Below are 27,683 nucleotides of genomic sequence, written 5' to 3'. Positions count from 1 at the left end.
CTGAGAATAAAAGGGAATATGTGTTGCATAGAAGGTGGATGGGAGCACCGCTGTGCAGAGAAAAAACAGCGAAGCTCTGAGATCTGCAGATTTTCACAATCTGTGGAATCTCAGTGGTCAGAGTGCCACCAATAATAAATAAGATAGCATATCCTAGTGATACACCATTGCTTTAGACCAGTGTTTCCCAACCAGTGTGCCTCCACAGCCTTTGGCTGTACTGGCATGCTTGCTGTTGTGGTTTTGCAACAGCTGGTTGGGAAACACTGCTTTAGATGATGGTAGAAAATGGAAAGTAAAGATGAAAGCATAGATCTGGTGCCAACATCTACAGCACATTGTGACATGGTGCAGTGTATATCCTGTTGGGCAGGTAACAGTATCTGTACTAAAGTATTATCATCTGCAGTGCAGACTATAAACAATTACTACTACTCACCACATCAGTGAAACCCAGAAGCAGAGCAGCTGCTACCATCTCAGAGATAAACAGGAGAAGCATTATCAGCAGAAACTGCCCGGGAACAATAACACTCATTTAGAAAGTGATAGAAAAACAGAAGGAAAAGCAGTTCACAAATATATTGACACAAAGGAAGACACAATCGTCAATCTGAATACTTGTATTATGCAGTCAAGGAAATCTGTTGGCTTTCAGCATTGTTGGGATGAATAATGGTCTGTTGATGGAGGACAATCTAACCATTGACATTGTCATATTATGTGATTTCACATTGGTCCAGTTACCTTCCCAAGAGCTACATCTAGTGATAAAACTGGTGCCTCTATATCATACTAAGGGTATGTTTACATGGTAAGAAAATGTGCAGAATGTCCCCCTGAGAAACATGGGTGGACAGTGCACACATTAAAATAATCCGGCGGGCCATAGGACCGCTCAGAAATGTGCTGTCTCATAGACAGCATTGCATTTCCAAGTGAAATCCGCAAAGAGAATAGATAAGTTTGCTGCGGAATTTCCACTGTGTGCACAGTGCAGCAGTATCCTATTGAAATCAGTGGGACTGCAGCGGAATGTCTGTGTGGAATATGCACAGATTCTGCACCAAACATTCCCCAGTGTTAAAGGAGTTATCCAGGAAAAAACTTTTTTTATATATATCAACTGGCTCCAGAAAGTTAAACAGATTTGTAAATTACTTCTATTGAAAAATCTTAATCCTTTCATTACTTATGAGCTGCTGAAGTTCAGTTGTTCTTTTGTATCTAAGTGCTCTCTGATGACACGTGTCTCGGGAACCGCCCACTTTAGAAGCAAATCCCCATAGCAAACCTCTTCTACTCTGTGCAGTTCCCGAGACAAGCAGAGATGTCAGCAGAGAGCACTGTTGCCAGACAGAAAACAACCACTCAACTTTAGCAGCTCCTAAGTAATGAAAGGATTAAGATTTTTTAATAGAAGTAATTTACAAATCTGTTTAACTTTCTGGAGCCAGTTGATATAAGAAAAAAAAAGTTTTTTCCTGGAATACCCCTTTAACATACCCGGAGAAGTAGAAAAGTGGGAAATGTGTAAAAGGAGATTTTTTAACACTTACTGTAAAATCTCTTTCTCGAAGGATCCATTGGGGGACACAGACCGTGGGTGTATCTTGCTGTCTCTAGGAGGTGTGACACTATGGTAGTAAAAAAAATTCAGCTCCTCCCAGCAGGATATACCCGCCTTCAGGCTCTGAGCTAGTCAGTTTAAGTTCCAGAGCAATAGGAGGAGACCAAGAGGTCAAAGAAAGACCCAAAAACTGTCCGAGAGCCAGAAGAAAAAACATAACTGTACACATCCTCGGACAGAGAACCAAAGGAAAAAAAGCAAAAAAGGGCGGGAGCCCTTCGAGAAAGAGATTTTACGGTAAGTGTTAAAAAATCTCTTTTTCTCTATCGGCTCCATTGGGGGACACAGACCGTGGTACGTACCAAAGCCATCCCTTGGGTGGGCAGATAAGTAAACAGGCAGACGACCGTTCCACAGCCGCCTGCAACACTTTACGGCCCAGAGTAGCATCAGCCGATGCGAAAGTATGAACTCGGTAAAAAACCTTGAGAAGTATGCAAAGGCAACCAGGTAGCCGCCTTGCAATCTGCGAGGCCGAGGCTCTACTCTGGAGAGCCCAGGATGCCCCAACAGAAAGTGTGGAATGAGCCACAACCCTGAAAGGAGGCACCTTCCCCATACAGCGAAGGCTTCCGAAACGGCAGACCGAATCCACCGAGAATGGTAGCCTTGGAAGCAGATGGTCCCTTGCGACGACCTTCCGTAAGGACGAAATAAAAAAGTGATGGAGAGATAAGACCGAACAACTCGAACTACGTCCAGCTTGCGTAGTAAGCGCTCACTAGAATGAGAAGAAACCGGAAAAAAGGACGGGAGGACAATGTCCACATTGAGATGAAAGGCTGAGCCCATCTTAGGTAAAAAGGAAGGATCTGGCCGGAAAAAGACCTTGTCCGGTTGGATCACCAGAATGGCAGGAAAAAACTGCCAATTCGGACACCCTCCGGATGGAGGTGATAGCCACAAGAAATGCCACTTTCCAAGAAAGGAGGCAGAGAGACACATCTCTAAGGGGCTCAAAGGGTGCACCCTGGAGGGCACTCAGAACCAAATTCAAGTCCCAAGAGGGAGAAGGTGACCGATAAGGAGAACAGCGCACGCCACTCCTTGCAGGAAGGACCAGACATGAGGATTAGAAGCCAGGGGCCACTGGAAAAGAACAGTAAGGTCCAAAACCTGACCTTTAGGAGAACTGAGAGACAACCCCAGTTCCAGCCCCGACTGCAAAAAGGAGAGAAGACAGGGGACCGAGAAGGTCACCGGGGAGAAGTCCTGAGCTTCCCACCAACGAAAATAAGACCACCAAGTACGGTGGTAAGTTCCTGCAGAGGAGGGCTTACGAGCCTTGAGCATGGTGTGAAAGACTGGGGAAGGGAACCCGCGGACCTCAAAACCGCGGTCTCAACTGCCACGCCATCAAATACAGCGACTGTAAAATAGGGTGGCAAAGAGGACACTTAGATAGTAGGTCCAGGTGGGGCAAAAGGCGCAGAGGAGCGTCGACAGGAGCCTGACTACGCAGGCGTACCACGACCTTCGGGGCCCATCTGGAGCTACCAGAATGGCGGAGACGTCCTCTGCCTAGAGCTTCCTCAGCACGCTGGGAAGGAGGGGAAGAGGAGGGAACAGATAAGGTAGGGCGGACCCCGCCCAAGGAATCCCTAGGGTGCCCACGGCCAAAGCCTGAGGGTCCCGGACATGGACACAAACGGAAGAATTTTCAGATTGTGCCGAAACGCGAAGAGATCCACGTCCGGAATGTCCCAGAGGCCGCAGCTGCGTGAAGACCTCCAGATGAAGAGACCACTCGCCGGGGCGGGCGAGGACCGACTGAGGATGTCCGCTACTCAGTTGAGCACTCCCGGCATGTGAATTGCCGAAAAGGCCGGAACCTTGTTCTCCGCCCAGGTGAGAATCTTGGTCACCTCGGCCAAGGCTGCCGAGCTGCGAGTGCCGCCCTATCGATTTATGTACGCCGCGGCCGTGGCATTGCCCGACTGAACGCGGACAGGACAGGACTGAAGACGTGACTCCCAATGAAGAAGACAAAGAAGAATCGCCCGTAATTCAAAATGTTAATAGGAAGAAGGGTCTCCGGAGGAGACCAGAGTCCCTGAACCGTCCAATCCCTGAACACGCCGCCCCAGCCTGACAGACTGGCATCCGCTGTAACAACGTGCCAGTGAAGGGGAAGAAAGGAGCAAAGCCACCAGAGCAGAGACTGACGGACCTTGAGAGGGAGAATAATCCGACGATCGAGGGACAGAGGAGACCTGTGCCATTGAGAGAGAATCGCCAGTTGACGGGGGCGGTAAGAAAATGGCAAAGGGTACGGCCTCTATAGTTGCCACCATCCGACCCAGGACTTCCATACAAGTGCGGATGGAGACTGATACCTGGGCACGAAGGGAGCGGACCCCCACCCCATCCGGCGAAAGACAAATTCGGGCAGAGTCCGGACGAATCGAAATTCCAGAATGGTTAGAGACTGGGTAGGACGGAGGACTGACTCGTCCCGGTTGACCATCCCCCCCGAGAGAATCAGGGTGCGGAGAGTGACGTCCAGATTCTCCAGAGTCTGGGCTCTGGTTGGAGCCTTGATGAGAAGGTCGACCAGATAGGGTATCACCGAGATACCCCTCGACCGTAACAAGCCCATCACTGGCGCAAGAATCTGTAAAGACCCGAGGAGCCGGTTAGACCAAAGGGGGGGGGCTACAAATTGAAAATGCCCCTCCGGAACCGCAAGCAGAGGTACCGATGATGGCCCGGAAATATTGGCACATGGAGGTAGGCATCCCTTCCTTTGGGAAGTAGGGCGAGCCTTAGTGTGAGGTAACAAGGAATTTCTACCTCCCATTGCCTCAGAGAGAATCTCATCAAGGCATTTGCCAAAAAGACGGCCGCCCGTAAGGGGAAGCTCAATGAGAGACCTTTGGAAGCGGCATCCATTTTCCAAGCTTTAAGCCACATAGAGCGGCGGAGGGCCGCTAGCTGACCCACGGCAAAGACAGAACAGCGGGCTGACTGAATGGAAGCTGCGCACAGAAGTCCCCAGCTTTAGCGCATTGGAGAGCCAGAGCAGATAGATCCTCTGGGTGGGGGGGGAGGGGGGGTCCCGCTAAAATATCCTGATAGAGCTTTTGGCACCACTTCGACAGGGCCTTGAACACCCATGACGAGGCGAAGATGGGAATAAGAGAAGAGCCAGCTGCTTCAGAAGCGAACTTCGCTAAAGATTCTACCTTTTTGTCCGCGGGATCCATCTGGGACCTGGCATCTGCCAGAGGCAGTGTAGTCGCCCTAGAGATCCGGGAGATTGGTGGATCCACAGAGGGAGGGGAAGCCACCTTAGCGACAAAGTCCTTGTCAAATGGATAATGCTCTTGAATTGTCTTCAATCCCGGGATTCTCTCGTCTGGATGTTTCCATGCAGATTCCAGAATGTCATCAAAGTCAGCGAGAGAGCTGAACCTTTTAGGTGCTGGCTTAGTACGATGAAAGGATACTTCTGGATAGACATCCGAAGATCCTGGGTCCTCCAAGGGAAAGGTGTCTCTTATGGCTGTCAACAATGAGATCACCATAGAAATTGAGTACGAGCGGTCCTCTGTGTCAGATGCCGGTTCGGAAGCCTCGTCCACTAGTTCACTAGGGGCATGTGAATGAGTAGAGGCAGTCTTGTAGAGGGCGATCCAGACCGGTACACGGCTTTGGCGTGGAAGAGCGGCGACTCCGAGAACGTCCTCTAGAGGAGCGACGTTTGTGCCCAGATGATAGGGAGGGGCGGGACCCGCGAGGGGAACGCCCACGTCTATCCGAAGACTCAATGGAAGGGTCAGACGAGGCACCCCTAGCACGCTTGTGAGAGCGTGAGGTACAAGGGGACGAAGAGCGGGCCCTCTCAGAGGTCCTGTGCCGGGATGACCCCTTCAAAGTGGCCGGTTCGCGGAAGGCCTCAGCCACCGAACGGGAGACTTGGGACAAGTCAGCCATACACTGGGTCAGGAAAGAAACCCAGGCTGGAGGAGCGGCTGAACCCACTGGACCGAAGGGACATCAGGGGGCACCAGAGGGTCTGGGGGAGCAGAGGAGCATGCAGAGCCAGCGGGCTCAGCGGAGCCAGGCATCTAGGTATTACAGTGCTTACAGGTATAGTAAGTCACTAAATTCCCAGGTTTCTGTTTAGAGAGATGAACAGCCCTGGGTACGACATAAAGTGTTAAAAAGGAGAAGGCAGGCACTTTCTCACCCAGATCTGTTTCCCTTATAGCTGCAGTGAGGAGACATTGCTCCGTGCAGCAGCTAGACTAATAAGGCCATAGGGAGGGAGGGGTGTGCCTAGCACAAAGTAACTGGCCCCTAAACACAGAGAATCGCGCCCACGGCGCTGATTGGGTGCTGCTTCACGCCTCTGAGAGCTCCCCCTGGTCAGTGGGCAGTGCTACAGCATCAGGGAAGAAGTGTCATGGAGCCCGCTCCTTGTCCCGAGCGCCCATATAACTGTATATGCGCTCGGGGGAACGGAGCGGGCGGCCAGAGCGCCGGCAGCCCCTGCCGGCGAAATGAAGCGCTGAAGCGCCCGGCTCATAACAGCGCCGCGGATGCAGCCGCGTATAAGGCGCTGTGAAGAGAAAAATAAGCGGGCGCTGAAAGCGCTCGAGCAGAAAAAAGTGCCGCGGCTGACAGCCGCACATGAGGCGCTCAGTAGTGTCCAAAACACACAACACATACACAATAAAGGAATAATATATGCCCCCTTAGTAAAACTGCTCCCCCAGCAAATGCAGCCCCTGTAAAAAAAGCCCCAAAAACTGAGGTGGGCCAAAACAGGGGGTCTCCAGAGGTTGCGAGGCTGTACCTGTGGAAAAAGGTACTTACCTCAGTCAGAAGAACTTATCTAATGGAGTCTTCAGTGAAGTCTTCAGCCAGCTTATGGTCCCTGCAGCACGCCTGGCTGCTATGCGCGAGCGAGGCGAGCAGAGACATAGGGGGACCCAGACCCATGGGGTACCACCCAGGAGCTGACCGTTGGTGAGGGGGGGTTAACAGCGCATATACGCAATGTCTGTGCCCCCTTACTCGCAATGGGGAAACAGGGAACCGCAGTCCCTGAGTCCCCACCTGAAAACAGAAAAGAAAAGGAATTAAAAAACTAACATGCCCCTAACTAGGAAAACAAAAAATCAGAAGACCTGGTCTGGAGCAACCCAGACCATGTCCACCTCCTTCAGAAACTAAGCTTAAACTGATTACCTCAGAACCTGAAGGCGGGTATATCCTGCTGGGAGGAGCTGACTTTTTTTTATTACCATAGTGTCACACCTCCTAGAGACAGCAAAATACACCCACTGTCTGTGTCCCCCAATGGAGCCGATAGAGAAAAATGGTTACTATGATTAAAAATTTTTTTTTTAAATGTTGCCCACACATCTAACTCCTGAGACGCGCTGCAATCGCTTGTTATAATCTCGGGAAGCGAGCTGCAGCGCTTGGCTCACTCCACGGCTGTCAATCAAATTTAACCTCCTCTATTCCTTCTATGCAGATGTTCACAGAGTAGTAAAATGTACATAATGTCCACCTGGAAAACACAGACATTCCGCACATTTGAATGATCTGCCGAGCGCTAGGACCGCTTGGAAATGTGCTGTCTCATAGATGGCAATGCATTTCCGAGCAGAAAAATTCTTTCTGTGGATGCCGGAATCGAGGTTTCTACAGCAGGAACATCTTCCGCGGAAATTCCGCTGTGTGCACAGTGCAGCAAAATCTTATTGAAATCAAAGGGACTGTGCTGCAGCAGAATGTCCGTGTGGAATATTCCTGCAGAATTCTGCAAGGACATTCTTCCGCGTGAACATTGCCTTATACTACGCTGTGTGAACATTGCCTTAAACAGGAAAAAGGTCAGATCTGCTAGCCAGCAGACGAGTGAACAGCGCTGCCATTCACTTTCCTAGCTTACAACTTGAAATCGCAGTGGGCCTCAGGAGTGTGGGCAACATGTCAAAAGTTTTTTCCCAACGACAGTAATATTTTAATGCCCTATGTTCAGCACCTTGTATTTTTGTCCCCTAACCTTGGTGTTTTGTGATTTAGTACCCCTAAACTCCCAATCAGGAGACCTCTAGAGCTGTCAATCATAGATGAGAGGAGGAATTGGGGAGGCTCTTTATACAGATTGATGAGGGCACCTAAAGAAAAGGTGGCTGTCTCCTTCTAGCTTACATGATACATGACTTGCACAACATTTAATATCAAGTTTTAGATATTTTCATGTCTTACTTTATAAGAGGGCATGACTTTGAAATTGAATATAGCTTCACGGAAAATGGGGCATAGCTTGTGTGCGACCCTGTATATTACACTCGTGGTCTAACATTTTTGAGTAAACTACTGTAAGCCAACTAATATCTGGTGTGAACCTCAACTTAACAGTCCAAAGACACGCCAGATTTATTAAAGGAGTACTGTGGTGCAGGAACACTTCTCCCCTATCCAAAGGGGGAGGTCTGATCTCCTGCGTGTCAGCCACCGCTTAATGCAGCGGTCGACACACTCTGTTCTTCGGAGAGCCAGGGTGCCATGAAGGAGATTGCGGGGGTCCCAGTGGTCGTGATCAGACTCTTATTCCCTATCTTTTGGATAGGGGATAAGGGTTTCTGCACCACATTACTCCTTTAAAGGGGTACTCCGGCCCTAAGACATGTTATCCCCTATCCAAAGGATAGGGGATAACATGCCTGTTTACGGGGGTCCCGCCACTGGGGACCCCCGCAATCTCACATGCAGCACCCACCTGTGGGAGCTGTACGCAGCGCTGCAGCCTCCGAGTCTGCCGGGTCACAACTACGGGGCCAGAGTATTGTGAGGTCACGCCCCCCCAAATGCAAGTCTATGGGAGGGGCCGTCACACCTCCTCCCGTAAACTTGCATTACGGGGGTGGGGCGTGATGTCATACGGGGTGGAGACGTGATGGCCCTATACTCTGGTCCCGTAGTCGTGACCCGGCAGACTCGGAGGCTGTAGGGCTGCATGCAGCTCCCACAGGTGGGTGCTGCATGCGAGATTGCGGGGGTCTCCAGTGGCAGGACCCCCGCGATTAGACATCTTATCCCCTATCCTTTGGATAGGGGATAAGATGTCTTAGGGCCGGAGTACCCCTTTAGACAACCTGAGCCACTGTGTTTAGTCTAAGTTTGGGCTTGACTGAAACACAAACACAGGGTGAATAACTGAAACTGAAGGTATCATTACACTTTTATTCCTGATTGCTGTATCCAGCAGTTTTGATGGCTTTAAACTCCTGACAGCTTCCTTTCAACTAAAATGCATTTGGAAAGTCTTTAGACTCTATCTTTTTTAACATTTTGTTATGTTGCTTTTGTGCTTAAAAAAACAAACAAAAAAATCCAAGTTCCCCCATCATTCTTCACTCAATACCCCATAATGACAAAGTGATAACACTGTAAGACATCTTTGCTCATTTATAAAAGAGGGAAAACTGCCAAGCAAGCTTTCATAAAAACCTTTGGATTTATTTTTCCATATGCAGTCACCTCTGGCCTCCTTAACTTAGAGCATGAAAGTTATGGTTCCCCATTCTTTTGAAATTGGGGGGTATTTGACATGTATCCTGTTAATAACCCATCAATGGAAATAGCAGTATAATTACTAAGGTATTATGAAATATAAGTCCCAGTAGCAACTCACAATTAGCAGTAGGGAACGGTTCTTCTTGAGTGCTCCAAAACAGCCCAAAAATCCCAGAATGCACATAACAGTTCCTGCTGCAATGCAGAACAAGCTCAGGTTCCGAAAGTGTACGGATTGGCTTCCTAGAGTGTTCACCATGGAGTCAGTGCTGTACCTAGTCCACAGTCCTAGTCCTACAAGGACTAAGCCGAAGAACTACAGATAAAGAGAAGATAAAATAGACATTACACAGAGAAAAACTGCTCACCCAAGTGTCATTATCCTGTACCCCAAGTGTTATTACCCTGCAACCCAAGTGTCAGTGTGTCGTTATTCTGTACCCCAAGTGTCAGTGTGTCTTTATCCTGTACCCGAAGTGTCAGTGTCATTATCCTGTACCCCAAGTGTCATCGTCATTATCCTGTACCCCAAGTGTCAGTGTCATTATCCTGTACCCCAAGTGTCAGTGTCATTATCCTGTACCCCAAGTGTCAGTGTCATTATCCTGTACCCCAAGTGTCATTATCCTGTACCCCAAGTGTCAGTGTGTCATTATCCTGTACCCCAAGTGTCAGTGTCATTATCCTGTACCCCAAGTGTCAGTGTCATTATCCTGCAACCCAAGTGTCAGTGTCATTATCCTGTACCCCAAGTGTCATTATCCGGTACCCAATGTTTTAGTGTGTCACTATTCCATACCCCACGTGTGTTACGCCAAGCGCTCTGGGTCCCTGCTCCTCCCTGGAGCACTCGCGGCGTTCTTCTGCATGCAGCGCCCCGGTCAGACCCGCTAACCAGGAGCGCTGCTCTGCTATCACCGGAGGGGATGCGATCTGCGTGGCGGGACGCGCCCGCCCGCGGGTCGCATCCCAATCCTCTCACCTGCCCCGTCCTCCTGCTGTCCTGTCCCGGCGGGCGCGGCCCCGCTCTCTAGGGCGCGCGCGCCGGCTCTCTGAAATTTAAAGGGCCAGTGCACCACTAATTGGTGCCTGGCCCAATCAGTGCTCATCACTTCCTACACTATAAAAACCCACTTCCCCTTCCTGTCCTTGCTGGATCTTGTTACCCTAGTGCCCTGAGAAAGTGTTTTGTGTGTATCCCTAGCCTGTGTATCCAGACCCTTTGCCGTTGCCCCTGACTACGATCCTTGCTGCCTGCCTTGACCTTTTGCTACATCCAACCTTGCCTTCACCTTGTCCTTGTGTACCACACCTGTCTCAGCTGTCAGTGAAGTCGAGTCGCTATCAGGGGATATGACCTGGGAGTTACCGCCACAGCAAGTCCATCCCGCTTTGCGGCAGGCTCTGGTGAAAACCAGTAACTTCTTAGAACCGGTCCCCTGGTACGGCCCACGTCATCGCCTCACTGACACAGAGGATCCACTACCTGCATCCTAACCGCTTACCAGTCCCCTTATCATTTGAATAATTTAACCTTTTTCCTCCTCCACAACTTTCCATACACATACATGTCTGCACTCTTACACATATCATAGTGTTGATGAAGACCATGACATATCTCAGGAAGGTGTAGCTACTATACAGTCTGGGACTACCAGTTGGACTTTCCTCCATTTTACTTGAGTCAGTAATCCCAGCACCTGTAAGAAAGGAAAATACATACTGACTAATAAAAATGCCCATTGTTAAAATTTAGTTAGATTAGTGTTTGGTTACTTTTTGTTAATCATTCTCTCATTCTATATGCACAAATTCTGTAGTTTGTATGTATCCTAAGTCGTTTATTTATATTTCCTATTCGTTTTAAATCCACTTCTGGCTTTGGTCCAAAAACCACAGAGGTAAATTTCCAAAAAATGACTGTGTGTAGCATGAGCCTAAGGGAATGTTCTCATATAGCATATCGGGATTTATTCTTCAGATTTTTGAAAGAAGAATAAAGTAAATATATAAACTCGCTGGATACATGCTGCAGATTTTGTGCATGAAATCCACAGCAAACACCCTGTTCCAAATTATTATGCAAATTATATTTTTCTCATTTACCTAAATAATTGATGTAAATAACAGTCAGCATAATTCTCATGTTATCAAATATTAATAGTACAATTCAAATGTTATTGAACAAACCTAATCATAACAGTATTTTTTTTAAACATTAAAAGAAGTTTTTTTACACTTACCGTAAAATCTCTTTCCAAAGGATCCATTGGGGGACACAGACCGTGGGTGTATCTTGCTGTCTCTAGGAGGTGTGACACTATGGTAGTAAAAAAAAGTCAGCTCCTCCCAGCAGGATATACCCGCCTTCAGGCTCTGAGCTAGTCAGTTTAAGTTCCAGAGCAATAGGAGGAGAGCAATAGGTCAAGGAAAAAAAACAAAAACTGTTCGAGAACCAGAAGTAAAAACATAACTGAACACACCCTCGGACAGAGAACCCAAGGAAAAAAAACAAAAAGGGCGGGAGCTGTGTCCCCCAATGGATCCTTCGAGAAAGAGATTTTACGGTAAGTGTTAAAAAATCTCTTTTTCTCTATCGGCTCCATTGGGGGACACAGACCGTGGGACGTACCAAAGCCGTCCCTTGGGTGGGCAGATAAGTAATCAGGCAGACGGCCGATCCACTGCCGCCTGCAACACTTTACGCCCCAGACTAGCATCAGCCGATGCGAAAGTATGAACCCTGTAAAACCTCGAAGAAGTATTGGAGAGATAAGACCGAACAGCCCGAACTACATCCAGCTTGTGTAGTAAGCGCTCCCTAGGATGAGAAGGAGTCGGGCAAAAGGACGGGAGGACAATATCCTCATTGAGATAAAAGGCCGACCACCTTAGGCAAAAAGGAAGGGTCTGGTCGGAAAACGACCTTGTCCTGGTGGATCACCAGAAACGGAGAACGGCAGGAGAGAGCTGCCAATTCAGACACCCTCCGGGTGGAGGTGATAGCCACAAGAAACGCCACTTTCCAAGAAAGGAAGCGGAGAGACACCTCTCTAAGGGGCTCAAAGGGTGCACCCTGGAGGAAACTCAGAACCAAATTCAAGTCCCAATTAGGAGAGGGTGACCGATAAGGAGGAACAGCGTGCGCCACTCCTTGCAGGAAGGTCCGGACATGAGGATTAGAAGCCAGGGGCTGCTGGAAAAGAACAGTAAGGGCCGAAACATGAACTTTAAGGGAACTGAGAGACAACCCCAGTTCCAACCCCGATTGCAAAAAGGAGAGAAGACGGGGAACAGAGAAGGTCACCGGGGAGAAGTCCTGAGCTTCACACCAACGAAAATAAGACCGCCAAGTACGGTGGTAAATTCTTGCGGAGGAGGGCTTACGAGCCTTGAGTATGGTGCGAATGACTTGGGAAGAGAACCCGCGGGCCCTCAAAACCACGGTCTCAACCGCCACGCCGTCAAATGCAGCGACTGTAAATTGGGGTGGCAAAGAGGACCCTGAGAGAGAAGATCCTGGCGGAGCGGAAGGCACAGAGGAGCGTCGTCCATGAGCCTGACTACGTCGGCGTACCACGACCTTCGGGGCCAATCTGGAGCTACCAGAATGGCGGGGACATCCTCTGCCTTGAGCTTCCTCAGCACCCTGGGAAGGAGTGGAAGAGGAGGAAACAGATAAGGTAGGGCGAACCCCGCCCAAGGAATCACTAGGGCATCCACGGCCAAAGCCTGAGGGTCCCGGGACTTGGACACAAACGGAAGGATTTTCCGATTGTGCCGGGACGCGAAGAGGTCCACGTCCGGAGCGCCCCAGAGGTCGCAGAGCTGCGTGAAGACCTCCAGATGAAGAGACCACTTGCCGGGGTCGGGGGAGGACCTACTGAGGAAGCCCGCTTCCCAGTTGAGCACTCCCGGATGTGGATCGCCGAAATGGCCAGAACCTTGCTCTCCGCCCAGGAGAGAATTTTGGTTACCTCGGCCATGGCTGCCGAGCTGCGAGTGCCGCCCTGTCGATTTATGTACACCGCGGCCGTGGCGTTGTCCGACTGAACGCGGACAGGACGGGACTGAAGACGGGGCTCCCAATGAAGAAGACAAAGTAGAATCGCTCGTAATTCCAATATGTTTATCGGAAGAAGGGTCTCCTGGGGAGACCAGAGTCCCTGAACCGTCCAATCCCTGAACACACCGCCCCAGACCGACAGGCTGGCATCCGTCGTAACAACCTGCCAATGAAGGGGAAGAAACGACCGCCCTTGGAGAAGGGGGGAGCGGAGCCACCAGAGCAGGGACTCACGGACCCTGAGAGGGAGAACAATCTGACGATCGAGAGACAGAGGAGATCTGTTCCATCGAGAGAGAATCGCCAGTTGGAGGGGGCAGTAATGAAACTGGGCGAAGGGTACGGCCTCCATAGTTGCCACCATCCGACCCAGGACTTCCATACAAGTGCGGATGGAGACTGATACCTGAGTCCGCAGGGAGTGGACCCCCTCCCGGAGCGCCAGACGTTTGTCTGGCGGAAGACAAATTCGGGCCGAGGCCGTGTCGAATCGAAGCCCCAGAAAGGTTAGAGACTGGGTAGGCTGGAGGACTGACTTGTCCTGGTTGACCAGCCACCCGAAGCGAGTCAGAGTGTGGAGAGTGATGTCCAGATTCTCGAGAGTCTGGTCTCTGCTTGGAGCCTTGATGAGAAGGTCGTCCAGATAGGGTATCACCGAGATCCTCTTCGACCGTAACAGGCCCATCACTTGCGCAAGGATCTTTGTAAAGACCCGAGGAGCCGTGGCTAGACTGAAGGGGAGGGCAACAAATTGAAAAAGTGACCTTCCGGAACCGCTGATGGAGGTACCGATGATGGCCCGGAAATATTGGCACATGAAGGTAGGCATCTTTGATGTCCACCGATGAAAGGAACTCCAGGGACACCACCACTGAGCGGAGAGATTCCATCCGGAAGTGGCGGATGAGAAGATGACGGTTGAGACGCTTGAGGTCTAGGATTGGTTGCACAGAACCGTCCTTCTTGGGGACCACAAAGAGATTTGAATAGAAACCCTGAAAACGTTCCCCTGGAGGGACCGGAACGATCACGCCCTGGAGAAGCAGGGACTGGAGAGCCGCACGGAATTGCTTCGCCAGGGGAGGAGACCGGGGGGCCTGGGATTGAAAAAAGCGATCCCTCGGAAGGGAAGCGAATTCGATTCGGTAACCGTTGGACACCACGTCCCTGACCCAAGAGTCCAGAATGTGTGAGGTCCAGATGTCTCGGAAAAACAAGAGACGACCTCCCACCTGCAAAGAAACCGCGGGTGGAGGCCTCATTTCATGCAGAAGTGGGTTTGCGGTTGCCTGATTTGGGCGCAAAACGGCCAGAGCGGTTGGAGTCCGACTTCCAAGACGGGAGTGCCCGGAACGAGGGAGCCCTCCAGACTCCTTAGTGGGGCCAGTCCAGACTCCTTAGTGGGGCCAGAGGTCCGAAAGGACCGAAAGGAAAAGGACTTCCTTTGAGAAGAAGGGCGAACCTTATTTTGAGGTAACAAGGAACTCTTACCTCCCGTTGCCTCAGAGATAATCTCATCAAGGCGTTTGCCAAAAAGACGGCCGCCCGTAAAGGGAAGCTCAGTGAGAGACCTTTTGGAAGCGGCATCTGCATTCCAAGCTTTAAGCCACATAGAGCGGTGGAGGGCTGCTAGGTGACCCACAGCAAAGGCAGAACAACGGGCTGCCTGCATGGAAGCTGCGCATAGAAAGTCCCCAGCCTTGGCGCATCGGAGAGCCAAAGCAGATAGGTCCTCAGGGGCGGATCCCGCTAAGATATCATGATGGAGCTGTTGGCACCACTCCGACAGGGTCTTGGAGACCCATGTCGAGTCGAAGATGGGAAGAAGAGAAGAGCCAGCTGCTTCAGAAGCGAACTTCGCTAAAGACTCCACCTTCTTTTCCGCGGGATCCTTGAAGGCAGCGGCATCTGCCAGAGGCAGTGAAGTCGCCATAGAGATCCGGGAGATTGGTGGATCCACTGAGGGAGGGGAAGCCACCTTAGCGACAAAGTCCTTGTCAAATGGATAACGCTCTTGAATTGTCTTGACTCCCAGGAATCTCTTGTCTGGATGTTTCCATGCGGATTCCAGAATGTCTTCAAAGTCAGCGTGAGAGCTGAACCTTTGAGGTTCTGGCTTAGTACGATGAAAGGATACTCCTGGATTGACATCCGAAGATCCTGGGTCCTCCAAGTGAAAGGTGTCTCTTATGGCTGTCACCAATGAGTTCACCGTAGCAATTGAGTCCGAGCGGTCCTCTGGGTCAGATGCCGGTTCGGAAGCCTCGTCCACCAGTTCACCAGGGGAATGTGAGTGAGTAGAGGCAGTCCTGGAGGGGGGTGATCCAGACCGGGTACGCGGCTCTGGCGTGGCGGAGCGGCGACTCCGAGTACGTCCTCTGGAGGAGTGACGTTTGTGCCCAGATGATAGGGGGGGGCGGGACTCACGAGGGGAACGCTCACGTCTATCCGAAGACTCAATGGAAGAGTCCGAGGAGGCACCCCTAGCACGCTTGTGAGAGCGTGAAGTACGAGACAAAGAGCGGGCCCTCTCAGAGGTCCTGCGCTGGGAAGACCCCTTCAAGGCGGACACCATTTCCCGGGAGGCCTCAGCCACCGAACGGGAGACTTGGGTCAAGTCAGCCATATACTGGGTCAGGGAAGAAACCCAAGCCGGAGGGGTGGCTGAACCCACCGGGACCGAAGGGGCATCAGGGGGCACCAGAGGGTCTGGGGGAGCAGCGGAGCAGGCAGAGCAAGCGGGCTCAGCGGAGCCAGGCATCTTGGTATGACAGTGCTTACAGGTATAGTAAGTCACTGAACTCCCAGGTTTCTGGCTAGAGGGAGGAACAGCCCTGGGTACGGACCTAATGGGGTAAAAAAGAAGACAGGCACTTTCTCACCCAGATCTGTGTCCCCTGGCAGCTGCAGTGAGGAGAACTAGCTCTGTGCAACCAGAGAGAGCTAACAAGCCAGCCAATAGGGAGGGAGGGGCGTGCCTGGAACAAGGCACACAGTAACTAACTCATACCCAAGAAAATCGCGCCCACAGCGCTGATAGGGCGCTGCTTCGCACCTCTGAGAGCTCCCAGCCCAGTGGGCAGGAGCCCCAGACGGCCGAAGAAGAACTGTCCTTGTCCCGAACGCAACTGCCTAGCTGTATATGCGCTCGGGGGAACAGAGCGGGCGCTCATAACAGCGCCGCGGGTTGCAGCCGCGAATAAGGCGCAAGCATAGAAGGAAGCACTAACTCATAGACTACCAAAAGGCAGCCCAAAAAAACCCTTTTTTTTTTTTCACCCCTCAAATAAATAAATAATAATATTTGTTCTCATTGTCCATTCTTCTCAATGTTTATAGTAGATTATAAGAATGAGACCACAATTGATGTTTTTGTCTTTTACTTTTATTATGTACAACAATATATTATAATATAGCTCAATGCAATTGAGTCTGTATCATAACCTTATATTCAAAGTCCTTACCATTCAATTGACATGAGTCTGCACTAAATTGTCTATGTTTTCGCGCATCTCTCCCGGCGCATCCGAAGGATTTCTAAGTTTTGGCGCAGGTTGAGGTGCGCAACCGGTTTACCAATGCCGTCGGAGAACGGAGCACGCGCAGATGAGGCGGACTCCGGCTCCACCGTTCTATCACTTCGCGCATGAGAACATAGCGCAGCACGTCATCGGCAACCGATCTCACAGGGATTCGCCGATACACATGCCAGTCAGGGATACTTACCTTTGATTGGGCGCAAGGAACCTAGACAGGAGATTGGTGGATCCAATGCAGAGACATGGATTGGTTAATTGGAGTGCCAATACTCAATGCAGGAGAGGCATTGGTGGAGAATTGATAATGTGTGAACCCTGACATCCTGTGACATCATGATGGGAGGTATTAAAACCCCCTGCATGGCGTTTTTTAACTCAGTGCCCACTTACCTCTTGATAACGCTGCTGAGGCAGTGAAACATGTCGAGGGGGGCCATGTTAAGCTTTTAACTTCAAGTTTCTTTGTCCTACATAGCGATGAATGCTGGTGTTCTGCAGGCACCTTGTCTTCGCTTCAGTGTGTATTCAATCCATCAGACCGGATGGTCAATTTATATATATATTTAAAGAAGCAGGACGATATGGTGCTCCATATTTTAAAACACTATTAAGTGCCAACCTAATATAATAAAGATTGCACTTTTAATCTCACACCTTTTTGATATATGGAAAAAAAAGGTTTTTTTTGGGCTGCCTTTTGGTAGTCTATGAGTTAGTGGTCAAATTCCACCCTCCATATATTGGTCTCAATTAGATATGTTTCCCCATAGAAGGAAGCAGGCGCTGAAAGCGCCCGACCCGAAGCAGTGCCGCGGCTGACAGCCGCACATAAGGCGCTGAGAAGTTGCACCAATACACACACACAATAATAAAGTTCATACTACATGCCCCCCAAAAGTAAGGTGCCTTATAAAAATATGCCCCCTCTTGTCGCTGCTCCCCCAGCATAAGTGCAGCCCCTGTAAAATCAAGCCCCATACACTGAAGGTGGGCCAAAACAGGGGTTCTCCAGAGGTTGCGAGTCCATACCTATGGGGGAAAGTATTTACCTCAGTCAGAAGAACTTACCTAATGGAGTCTTCAGTGAAGTCTTCAGTCATCTAATGGTCCCTGCATCACGCCTGGCTGCTATGCGCGAGAGAGGCGAGCCGAGAAAAAAGGGGTACCCGGACCCATGAGGTATCACCCAGATGCTGACCGTTGGCGAGAGGGGGTTAACAGCGCATACACGCAATGTCTGTGCCCCCTTACTCGCAATGGGGAAACAGTGAACCGCAGTTCCTGAGTCCCCACCTCAAAAAACGGAAAAGGAAGGGAATAAAAAACTAACACGTCCCTATACTAGGAAAATAAAAAACAGAAGACCTGGACTGGAGAATCCAGCCCATGTCCACCTCCTTCAGACACTAAGCTTAAACTGACTAGCTCAGAGCCTGAAGGTGGGTATATCCTGCTGGGAGGAGCTGACTTTTTTTTATTACCATAGTGTCACACCTCCTAGAGACAGCAAGATACACCCACGGTCTGTGTCCCCCAATGGAGCTGATAGAGAAAACTTACAATGCACTGTTCCAAATTATGACGCACAGTAAGTTTCAAAACACTTTATAGGTTGTGAAGAACTGAAAATTGTCATTTGTTGTGTTTGCAGCATATTTACTGAAATCAAAAGATATTTCAATCAAACTTTAAACAAATTTAAACTTTTTAAACATTTTAACAGGTCACGTTACATTTTAACATAGCACCCCTTATTTGATTGCAGCTTCACAAGTCTTGCATCCATTGAACTTGTGAGTTTTTGGACAGCTTCTGCATGAATTTGTTGGCAAGATGTCAGAATAGCCTCACAGAGCTGCTGTTTGGATGCAAACTGCCTCCCACCCTCATAGATCTTTTGCTTGAGGATGCTCCAAAGGTTCTCAATAGGATTGAGGTCAGGGGAGGATGGAGGCCACACCATGACTTTCTCTAATTTTATCCCCATAGCAGCCATTCATGTAGAGGTATTCTTTGCAGCATGAGATGGTGCATTGTTACACATGAAGATGATTTTATTATGGAAAGCATCATTCTTCCTTCTGTACCAGGGAAGAAAGTGGTCTGTCAGAAACTCCACATACTTTGCAGAGGTCATCTTTACACCTTCGGGGACCGTAAAGGGGCCGACCAGCTCTCTTCCCATGATTCTGGGCCAAAACATGACTCCACCACTGCAGGACTCTACACCTTATGCACAGTTGCAGGACTCTACACCTTGATGTCTGTGGGACTCCAGAGGCACTCCAATGGCCAGCATTCGGAACATTTAGTTCCGTACACTGTGTGTGCGCTGAGGGGGTCGGCCACGCCCCCTCAATGCAAGTCTATGGAAGGGGCGTGCCCCCTCCCATAGACTTGCTTTGAGGGGGCGTGGCCGACCCCGCAGCATTGCTCACAGCGTTTGGAACTAAATGTTCCGAACGCTGGCCAGTGAAGTACCCCTTTAATAATGTGGAACAACCACCTTTAGTAGTTTTTCCTTAAATTGGGCCCCCCTGGCAATCTAATTATCACAGGTGTCCGAGATTGTTTTCAGTGATCAAAAGAGCCATGAGACACAATGCCATCCATGAGTTAAACTGAAAAACAAAATACTTAATCTTTGTGACACTTAAATAGAATTTGCATAATAATTTGGAACAGGGTGTATATGTGCAAATTTTTCCTCTGCACAGGTTTTGATAAATCTCCATAAATTCCCCTCTTTGGGTGAACATACCCAAAGAGGGGAATTTATGGAGATTTATCAAAACCTGTGCAGAGGAAAAGTTGAACAGTCGCCCATAGCAACCAATCAGATCGCTTCTTTTGTTTTTCAGAGGCCTTTTTAAAAAGGAAAGAAGAAATCTGATTGGTTACAACTGTTTCCCTTTTCCTTTGCACATGTTTTGATAAATCTCCCTAGTTGTGACACTTTTCACCTGTACACTTCCTTCAGCAAGATAATGTGGCTTAGCATAAGGTGGTTGTAAAGGGAGCATGGCTTTGCGCGTACACCAGATTTACTACAATTTACGTTTTATAATTTACGTTTATGTAAATTATGTATAACTTACGTTTAAGTACTTTTCCCATCTACCGTGACGAAATATCTCTGATATGCACTATCCCTTTGTGATGGATAGGATTTTGACCCCATCACAATTCTGAGACTAAAGGGGCCTCGGTGCTCATTTAGTCTGAACCACCTATTACATTTTCCCTGTAACCTGTGTGTGCCAATACTGGGAAGTTCTGACACCCAAGAACTGCTTGTGTGACTGGCATATGCTATTATAGGTAATTCTACAGCCCTGTTCACATTGCCACCGGACTCCGCTATTCTGAGTTCTGTCGGCAATCCGGCCAGAGGAATGGGAATTTAACGTAGAAAAAAATAGTGCAAGCTTTTTTCTTCTCTGCAAAAAATCCTGTAAAATTACTGGGTCACCGACAGACCCCATGCAAGTGAATGGGGTCTGTCATGACCCGGTAGTAGCTGTTTGCATCCGACCTATTTCAAGGTCCGATCGGCAAAAAAAAAAAACAACAAAAAAACGAGCGGACCCTTAACGGGTCGGATGCAAACAGCCGTGTGAACCTAGCCTTACTCAGGCACACTTATGAGGTTATCTGTGGCCTGATATACACTATTATGGGAGTATCTGTGGATGGCACTAGAGATGAGCGAACTTACAGTAAATTCGATTCGTCACGAACTTCTCGGCTCGGCAGTTGATGACTTTTCCTGCATATATTTTTTCAGCTTTCAGGTGCTCCGGTGGGCTGGAAAAGGTGGATACAGTCCTAGGAGACTCTTTCCTAGGACTGTATCCACCTTTTCCAGCCCACCGGAGCACCTGAAGGCTGAAATAATTTACGCAGGATAAGTCATCAACTGCCGAGCCGAGAAGTTCGTGACGAATCGAATTTACTGTAAGTTCGCTCATCTCTAGTGCCATCCACAGATACTCCCATAATATAGTCTGGCATACACTGTTATGGGGGGGGGGTGGCTGGCATACACTGTTATGGGGTATCTAGCTGGCATACCCTGTTATGACGTAACTGATTGTTATGAGGGTATATGTTCCTTACATACACTATTATGGGGGTATACATGGCTGGCATACACTATTATGAGGTATTTGGCTGGCATGCATTGTTATGAGGGTATATGTTCCTTACATACACTATTATGAGGTATCTGGCTGGCATACCTTGTTATGAGGGTATATGTTCCTTACATACACTATTATGGGGGTATACATGGCTGGCATACACTATTATGAGGTATCTGGCTGGCATACATTGTTATGAGGGTATATGTTCCTTACATAGACTATTATGAGGTATCTGGCTGGCATACCTTGTTATGAGGGTATATGTTCCTTACATACACTATTATGGGGATCTGGCTGGCATACATTGTTATGAGGGTATATGTTCCTTACATACACTATTATGAGGTATCTGGCTGGCTTACATTGTTATGAGGGTATATGTTCCTTACATACACTATTATGAGGTATCTGGCTGGCATACCTTGTTATGAGGGTATATGTTCCTTACATACACTATTATGAGGTATCTGGCTGGCATACATTGTTATGAGGGTATATGTTCCATACATACACTATTATGAGGTATCTGGCTGGCATACATTGTTATGAGGGTATATGTTCCTTACATACACTATTATGAGGTATCTGGCTGGCATACATTGTTATGAGGGTATATGTTCCTTACATACACTATTATGGGGGTATACATGGTTGGCATACAATGTTATGAGGGTATATGTTCCTTACATACACTATTATGAGGTATCTGGCTGGCATACATTGTTATGAGGGTATATGTTCCTTACATACACTGTTATGGGGGTATACATGGTTGGCATACATTGTTATGAGGGTATATGTTCCTTACATACACTATTATGAGGTATCTGGCTGGCATACATTGTTATGAGGGTATATGTTCCTTACATACACTATTATGAGGTATCTGGCTGGCATACATTGTTATGAGGGTATATGTTCCTTACATACACTATTATGAGGTATCTGGCTGGCATACATTGTTATGAGGGTATATGTTCCTTACATACACTATTATGAGGGATCTGGCTGGCATACATTGTTATGAGGGTATATGTTCCTTACATACACTATTATGGGGGTATACATGGTTGGCATGCATTGTTATGAGGGTATATGTTCCTTACATAGACTATTATGAGGTATCTGGCTGGCATACATTGTTATGAGGGTATATGTTCCTTACATACACTATTATGAGGTATCTGGCTGGCATACATTGTTATGAGGGTATATGTTCCTTACATACACTATTATGAGGTATCTGGCTGGCATACATTGTTATGAGGGTATATGTTCCTTACATACACTATTATGAGGTATCTGGCTGGCATACATTGTTATGAGGGTATATGTTCCTTACATACACTATTATGAGGGTATACATGGTTGGCATACATTGTTATGAGGGTATATGTTCCTTACATACACTATTATGAGGTATCTGGCTGGCATACCTTGTTATGAGGGTGTATGTTCCTTACATACACTATTATGAGGTATCTGGCTGGCATACATTGTTATGAGGGTATATGTTCCATACATACACTATTATGAGGTATCTGGCTGGCATACATTGTTATGAGGGTATATGTTCCTTACATACACTATTATGAGGTATCTGGCTGGCATACATTGTTATGAGGGTATATGTTCCTTACATACACTATTATGGGGGTATACATGGTTGGCATACAATGTTATGAGGGTATATGTTCCTTACATACACTATTATGAGGTATCTGGCTGGCATACATTGTTATGAGGGTATATGTTCCTTACATACACTGTTATGGGGGTATACATGGTTGGCATACATTGTTATGAGGGTATATGTTCCTTACATACACTATTATGAGGTATCTGGCTGGCATACATTGTTATGAGGGTATATGTTCCTTACATACACTATTATGAGGTATCTGGCTGGCATACATTGTTATGAGGGTATATGTTCCTTACATACACTATTATGAGGTATCTGGCTGGCATACATTGTTATGAGGGTATATGTTCCTTACATACACTATTATGGGGGTATACATGGTTGGCATACATTGTTATGAGGGTATATGTTCCTTACATACACTATTATGAGGGATCTGGCTGGCATACATTGTTATGAGGGTATATGTTCCTTACATACACTATTATGGGGGTATACATGGTTGGCATACATTGTTATGAGGGTATATGTTCCTTACATACACTATTATGGGGGTATACATGGTTGGCATACATTGTTATGAGGGTATATGTTCCTTACATACACTATTATGGGGTATCTGGCTGGCATACATTGTTATGAGGGTATATGTTCCTTACATACACTATTATGAGGTATCTGGCTGGCATACATTGTTATTAGGGTATATGTTCCTTACATACACTATTATGAGGTATCTGGCTGGCATACATTGTTATGAGGGTATATGTTCCTTACATACACTATTATGAGGTATCTGGCTGGCATACATTGTTATGAGGGTATATGTTCCTTACATACACTATTATGGGGGTATACATGGTTGGCATACATTGTTATGAGGGTATATGTTCCTTACATACACTATTATGAGGGATCTGGCTGGCATACATTGTTATGAGGGTATATGTTCCTTACATACACTATTATGGGGGTATACATGGTTGGCATACATTGTTATGAGGGTATATGTTCCTTACATACACTATTATGAGGTATCTGGCTGGCATACATTGTTATGAGGGTATATGTTCCTTACATACACTATTATGGGGGTATACATGGTTGGCATACATTGTTATGAGGGTATATGTTCCTTACATACACTATTATGAGGTATCTGGCTGGCATACATTGTTATGAGGGTATATGTTCCTTACATACACTATTATGGGGGTATACATGGTTGGCATACATTGTTATGAGGGTATATGTTCCTTACATACACTATTATGGGGTATCTGGCTGGCATACATTGTTATGAGGGTATATGTTCCTTACATACACTATTATGAGGTATCTGGCTGGCATACATTGTTATGAGGGTATATGTTCCTTACATACACTATTATGGGGGTATACATGGTTGGCATACATTGTTATGAGGGTATATGTTCCTTACATACACTATTATGAGGTATCTGGCTGGCATACATTGTTATGAGGGTATATGTTCCTTACATACACTATTATGGGGGTATACATGGTTGGCATACATTGTTATGAGGGTATATGTTCCTTACATACACTATTATGAGGTATCTGGCTGGCATACATTGTTATGAAGGTATATGTTCCTTACATACACTATTATGAGGTATCTGGCTGGCATACATTGTTATGAGGGTATATGTTCCTTACATACACTATTATGGGGTATCTGGCTGGCATACATTGTTATGAGGGTATATGTTCCTTACATACACTATTATGAGGTATCTGGCTAGCATACATTGTTATGAGGGTATATGTTCCTTACATACACTATTATGGGGTATACATGGTTGGCATACATTGTTATGAGGGTATATGTTCCTTACATACACTATTATGGGGTATACATGGTTGGCATACATTGTTATGAGGGTATATGTTCCTTACATACACTATTATGGGGTATACATGGTTGGCATACATTGTTATGAGGGTATATGTTCCTTACATACACTATTATGGGGTATACATGGTTGGCATACATTGTTATGAGGGTATATGTTCCTTACATACACTATTATGGGGTATCTGGCTGGCATACATTGTTATGAGGGTATATGTTCCTTACATACACTATTATGAGGTATCTGGTTGGCATACATTGTTATGAGGGTATATGTTCCTTACATACACTATTATGAGGTATCTGGCTGGCATACATTGTTATGAGGGTATATGTTCCTTACATACACTATTATGAGGTATCTGGCTGGCATACATTGTTATGAGGGTATATGTTCCTTACATACACTATTATGGGGTATCTGGCTGGCATACATTGTTATGAGGGTATATGTTCCTTACATACACTATTATGAGGTATCTGGCTGGCATACATTGTTATGAGGGTATATGTTCCTTACATACACTATTATGAGGGATCTGGGTATTGAACAAACGTTTATGAGGTAATACTCCACATGTATTTCGATTTTGACAGTAAAAGTCGTCTACAATCGGCAGCTCCCCTCTCTCACATTAATATGAAGCCTCGGGTATGTATAACGATCGATAATCACTCCAGGTAATAGTCACTAATCGGCAGCACCGACCACCACCGCGCACTCCTGTCACGAAATAAACGCGGGAAAGTTGAAGGAAACAATACGCTTGCGCGGTAGGAGCGCTCCCTATGCGCAAGCGCAACAGAAAGAGGATCCGCAGCCCGAGTGAGGTAGCGCGCATGCGCTGTAGGAGTGGGGTTTGCAGAGTTTGGCGATTTGTTGTTAGTATTGTGTGAGGTGTAATGTGCGGTCCTTGTGACCTGCTGGGTGACATTGTAAATATAGCAATCCCCCCCCCCCGAACTTCCTGCTATTCCCCCAGAGCCTTTTGCTGTCCGGGCATACTGGGAGTTGTAGTTTTTCAACATCAGAGGATGAAGATTAAATATGGAAAACACTAAAGGGGAAGTGGTGACCATATGGGCCGGGCCGGAGTGTTAGTCACTGCCATATATACATGAGCAGTATCCACATTTATCAGACCTGCCGCCAGCAGATTGATGTGCAGACTCCTCTAGAGGTTCTGCAGCAGCTGAGGTGTGTATTATGATTATCTGCAGCAGTTGTGGTCTTTCGTGAGGTTCTGCTGAAGCAGCTGAGGTGTCATTTGAGGTTCTAGAGACACTGGGGTCTATACTATGAAGTTCTGCAGCAGCTGAGGTGTTTATTATGGGGATAGGCAGCAGCTGTGGTGTGTGCTTTTAGGTTTATCAGCAACTGAGGTGTGTATAATGAGGTTCTGGAGCAGCCGATGTGTGTATAATGAGGTTCTGGAGAAGCTGAGGTGTGTATAATGAGGTTCTGGAGCAGCCGAGGTGTGTGTGTATAATGAGGTTCTGGAGCAGCTGAGGTGTGTGTATAAGTGGGTTCTGGAGCAGCCGAGGTGTGTATACTGAGGTTCTGGAGCAGCCGAGGTGTGTATACTGAGGTTCTGGAGCAGCCGAGGTGTGTATACTGAGGTTCTGGAGCAGCCGAGGTGTGTATAATGAGGTTCTGGAGCAGCCGTGGTGTGTGTGTATAATTAGGTTCTGGAGCAGCCGTGGTGTGTATAATGAGGTTCTGGAGCAGCCGTGGTGTGTGTATAATGAGGTTCTGGAGCAGGTGAGGTGTGTATAATGAGGTTCTGGAGAAGTCGAGGTGTGTGTATAATGAGGTTCTGGAGCAGCCAAGGTTTGTGTAATGAGGTTCTGGAGCAGCTGTGGTGTGTGTGTGTGTGTGTATAATGAGGTTCTGGAGCAGCCGTGGTGTGTGTGTGTGTATATATAATGAGGTTCTGGAGCAGCCGTGGTGTGTATAATGAGGTTCTGGAGCAGTGGTGGTGTGTGTGTGTGTGTATAATGAGGTTCTGGAGCAGCCGAGGTGTGTATACTGAGGTTCTGGAGCAGTCGAGGTGTGTATACTGAGGTTCTGGAGCAGTCGAGGTGTGTATACTGAGGTTCTGGAGCAGCCGAGGTGTGTATAATGAGGTTCTGGAGAAGCTGAGGTGTGTGTGTATAATGAGGTTCTGGAGCAACCGAGGTGTGTGTATAATGAGGTTAGGTTCTGGAGCAGCCGTGGTGTGTGTGTGTGTGTGTGTGTGTATGATGAGGTTCTGGAGCAGCCATGGTGTGTGTGTGTATGATGAGGTTCTGGAGCAGCTGAGGTGTGTATAATGAGGTTCTGGAGCAGCTGTGGTGTGTGTGTGTGTATAATGAGGTTCTGGAGCAGCTGTGGTGTGTGTGTATAATGAGGTTCTGGAGCAGCCATGGTGTGTGTGTGTGTATGATGAGGTTCTGGAGCAGCCTTGGTGTGTGTATAATGAGGTTCTGGAGCAGCCTTGGTGTGTGTATAATGAGGTTCTGGAGCAGCCGCGGTGTGTGTATAATGAGGTTCTGGAGCAGCCGTGGTGTATGTGTGTATAATGAGGTTCTGGAGCAGCCGAGGAGTGTTTATAATGAGGTTCTGGAGCAGCCGAGGAGTGGGTGTATAATGAGGTTCTGGAGCTGCCAAGGTTTGTGTAATGAGGTTCTGGAGCAGCTGTGGTGTGTGTGTATAATGAGGTTCTGGAGCAGCTGTGGTGTGTGTGTATAATGAGGTTCTGGAGCGGCCGTGGTGTGTGTATAATGAGGTTCTGGAGCAGCTGAGGTGTGTATAATGAGGTTCTGGAGCAGCTGTGGTGTGTGTGTATAATGAGGTTCTGGAGCAGCTGTGGTGTGTGTGTGTATAATGAGGTTCTGGAGCAGCCGTGGTGTGTGTGTGTATAATGAGGTTGTGGAGAAGCCGTGGTGTGTGTATAATGAGGTTCTGGAGCAGCCGTGGTGTGTGTGTGTGTGTGTGTATATAATGAGGTTCTGGAGCAGCCGCGGTGTGTGAATAATGAGGTTCTGGAGCAGCCGCGGTGTGTGTGTGTATAATGAGGTTCTGGAGCAGCCGTGGTGTGTGTGTGTATAATGAGGTTCTGGAGCAGCCGAGGTGTGTATAATGAGGTTCTGGAGCAGCCGAAGTGTGTATAACAAGGTTCTGGAGCAGCTGAGGTGTGTATAATGAGGTTCCGGAGCAGATTAGGTGTGAATTGGGGTGTTCTACAGTGGCTGAGGTGTGTA

The 27,683-nt window shown here is 47.7% G+C and overlaps 2 protein-coding genes across 12 annotated transcripts in view; one reads left to right on the top strand and one right to left on the bottom strand.

Annotated features, from left to right (window-relative positions):
* TSPAN16 (tetraspanin 16) overlaps positions 1–25,211 on the bottom strand; it is a 57,120-nt gene extending 31,909 nt beyond the window's left edge. For 2 of the 5 annotated variants that reach the window (XM_056570371.1, XM_056570376.1), the window contains exons 1-4: positions 25,075–25,211; positions 10,754–10,869; positions 9,288–9,485; positions 440–514 (exon numbers count right to left, since the gene is read on the bottom strand). In XM_056570371.1, the coding sequence (XP_056426346.1) occupies positions 440–514; positions 9,288–9,485; positions 10,754–10,843 (363 nt within the window). In that variant the 5' untranslated portion in view covers positions 10,844–10,869; positions 25,075–25,211. Of the gene's footprint in view, positions 1–439; positions 515–9,287; positions 9,486–10,703; positions 10,870–19,280; positions 19,300–25,074 lie in introns of those variants that run through there. The other 3 variants (XM_056570372.1, XM_056570375.1, XM_056570373.1) reach the window with 3 other exon arrangements.
* The window catches only part of DNASE2 (deoxyribonuclease 2, lysosomal), a 199,224-nt gene that overhangs the window by 38,208 nt on the left and 133,333 nt on the right, over positions 1–27,683 (top strand). The window contains exon 1 of one of the 7 annotated variants that reach the window (XM_056570369.1): positions 25,207–25,271. The exons of 3 other annotated variants lie outside the window; for them this stretch is intronic. The gene's annotated coding sequence lies outside the window, so the exon portion shown is untranslated. Of the gene's footprint in view, positions 1–25,206; positions 25,323–25,346; positions 25,377–25,490; positions 25,639–27,683 lie in introns of those variants that run through there. 3 more of the 7 variants (XM_056570365.1, XM_056570368.1, XM_056570366.1) reach the window with 3 other exon arrangements.

Source organism: Hyla sarda, chromosome 4 (assembly GCF_029499605.1).
Source record: "Hyla sarda isolate aHylSar1 chromosome 4, aHylSar1.hap1, whole genome shotgun sequence".
Taxonomy (NCBI): Eukaryota; Metazoa; Chordata; class Amphibia; order Anura; family Hylidae; genus Hyla; species Hyla sarda.
This window is presented reverse-complemented; position numbering and strand designations above follow the sequence as displayed.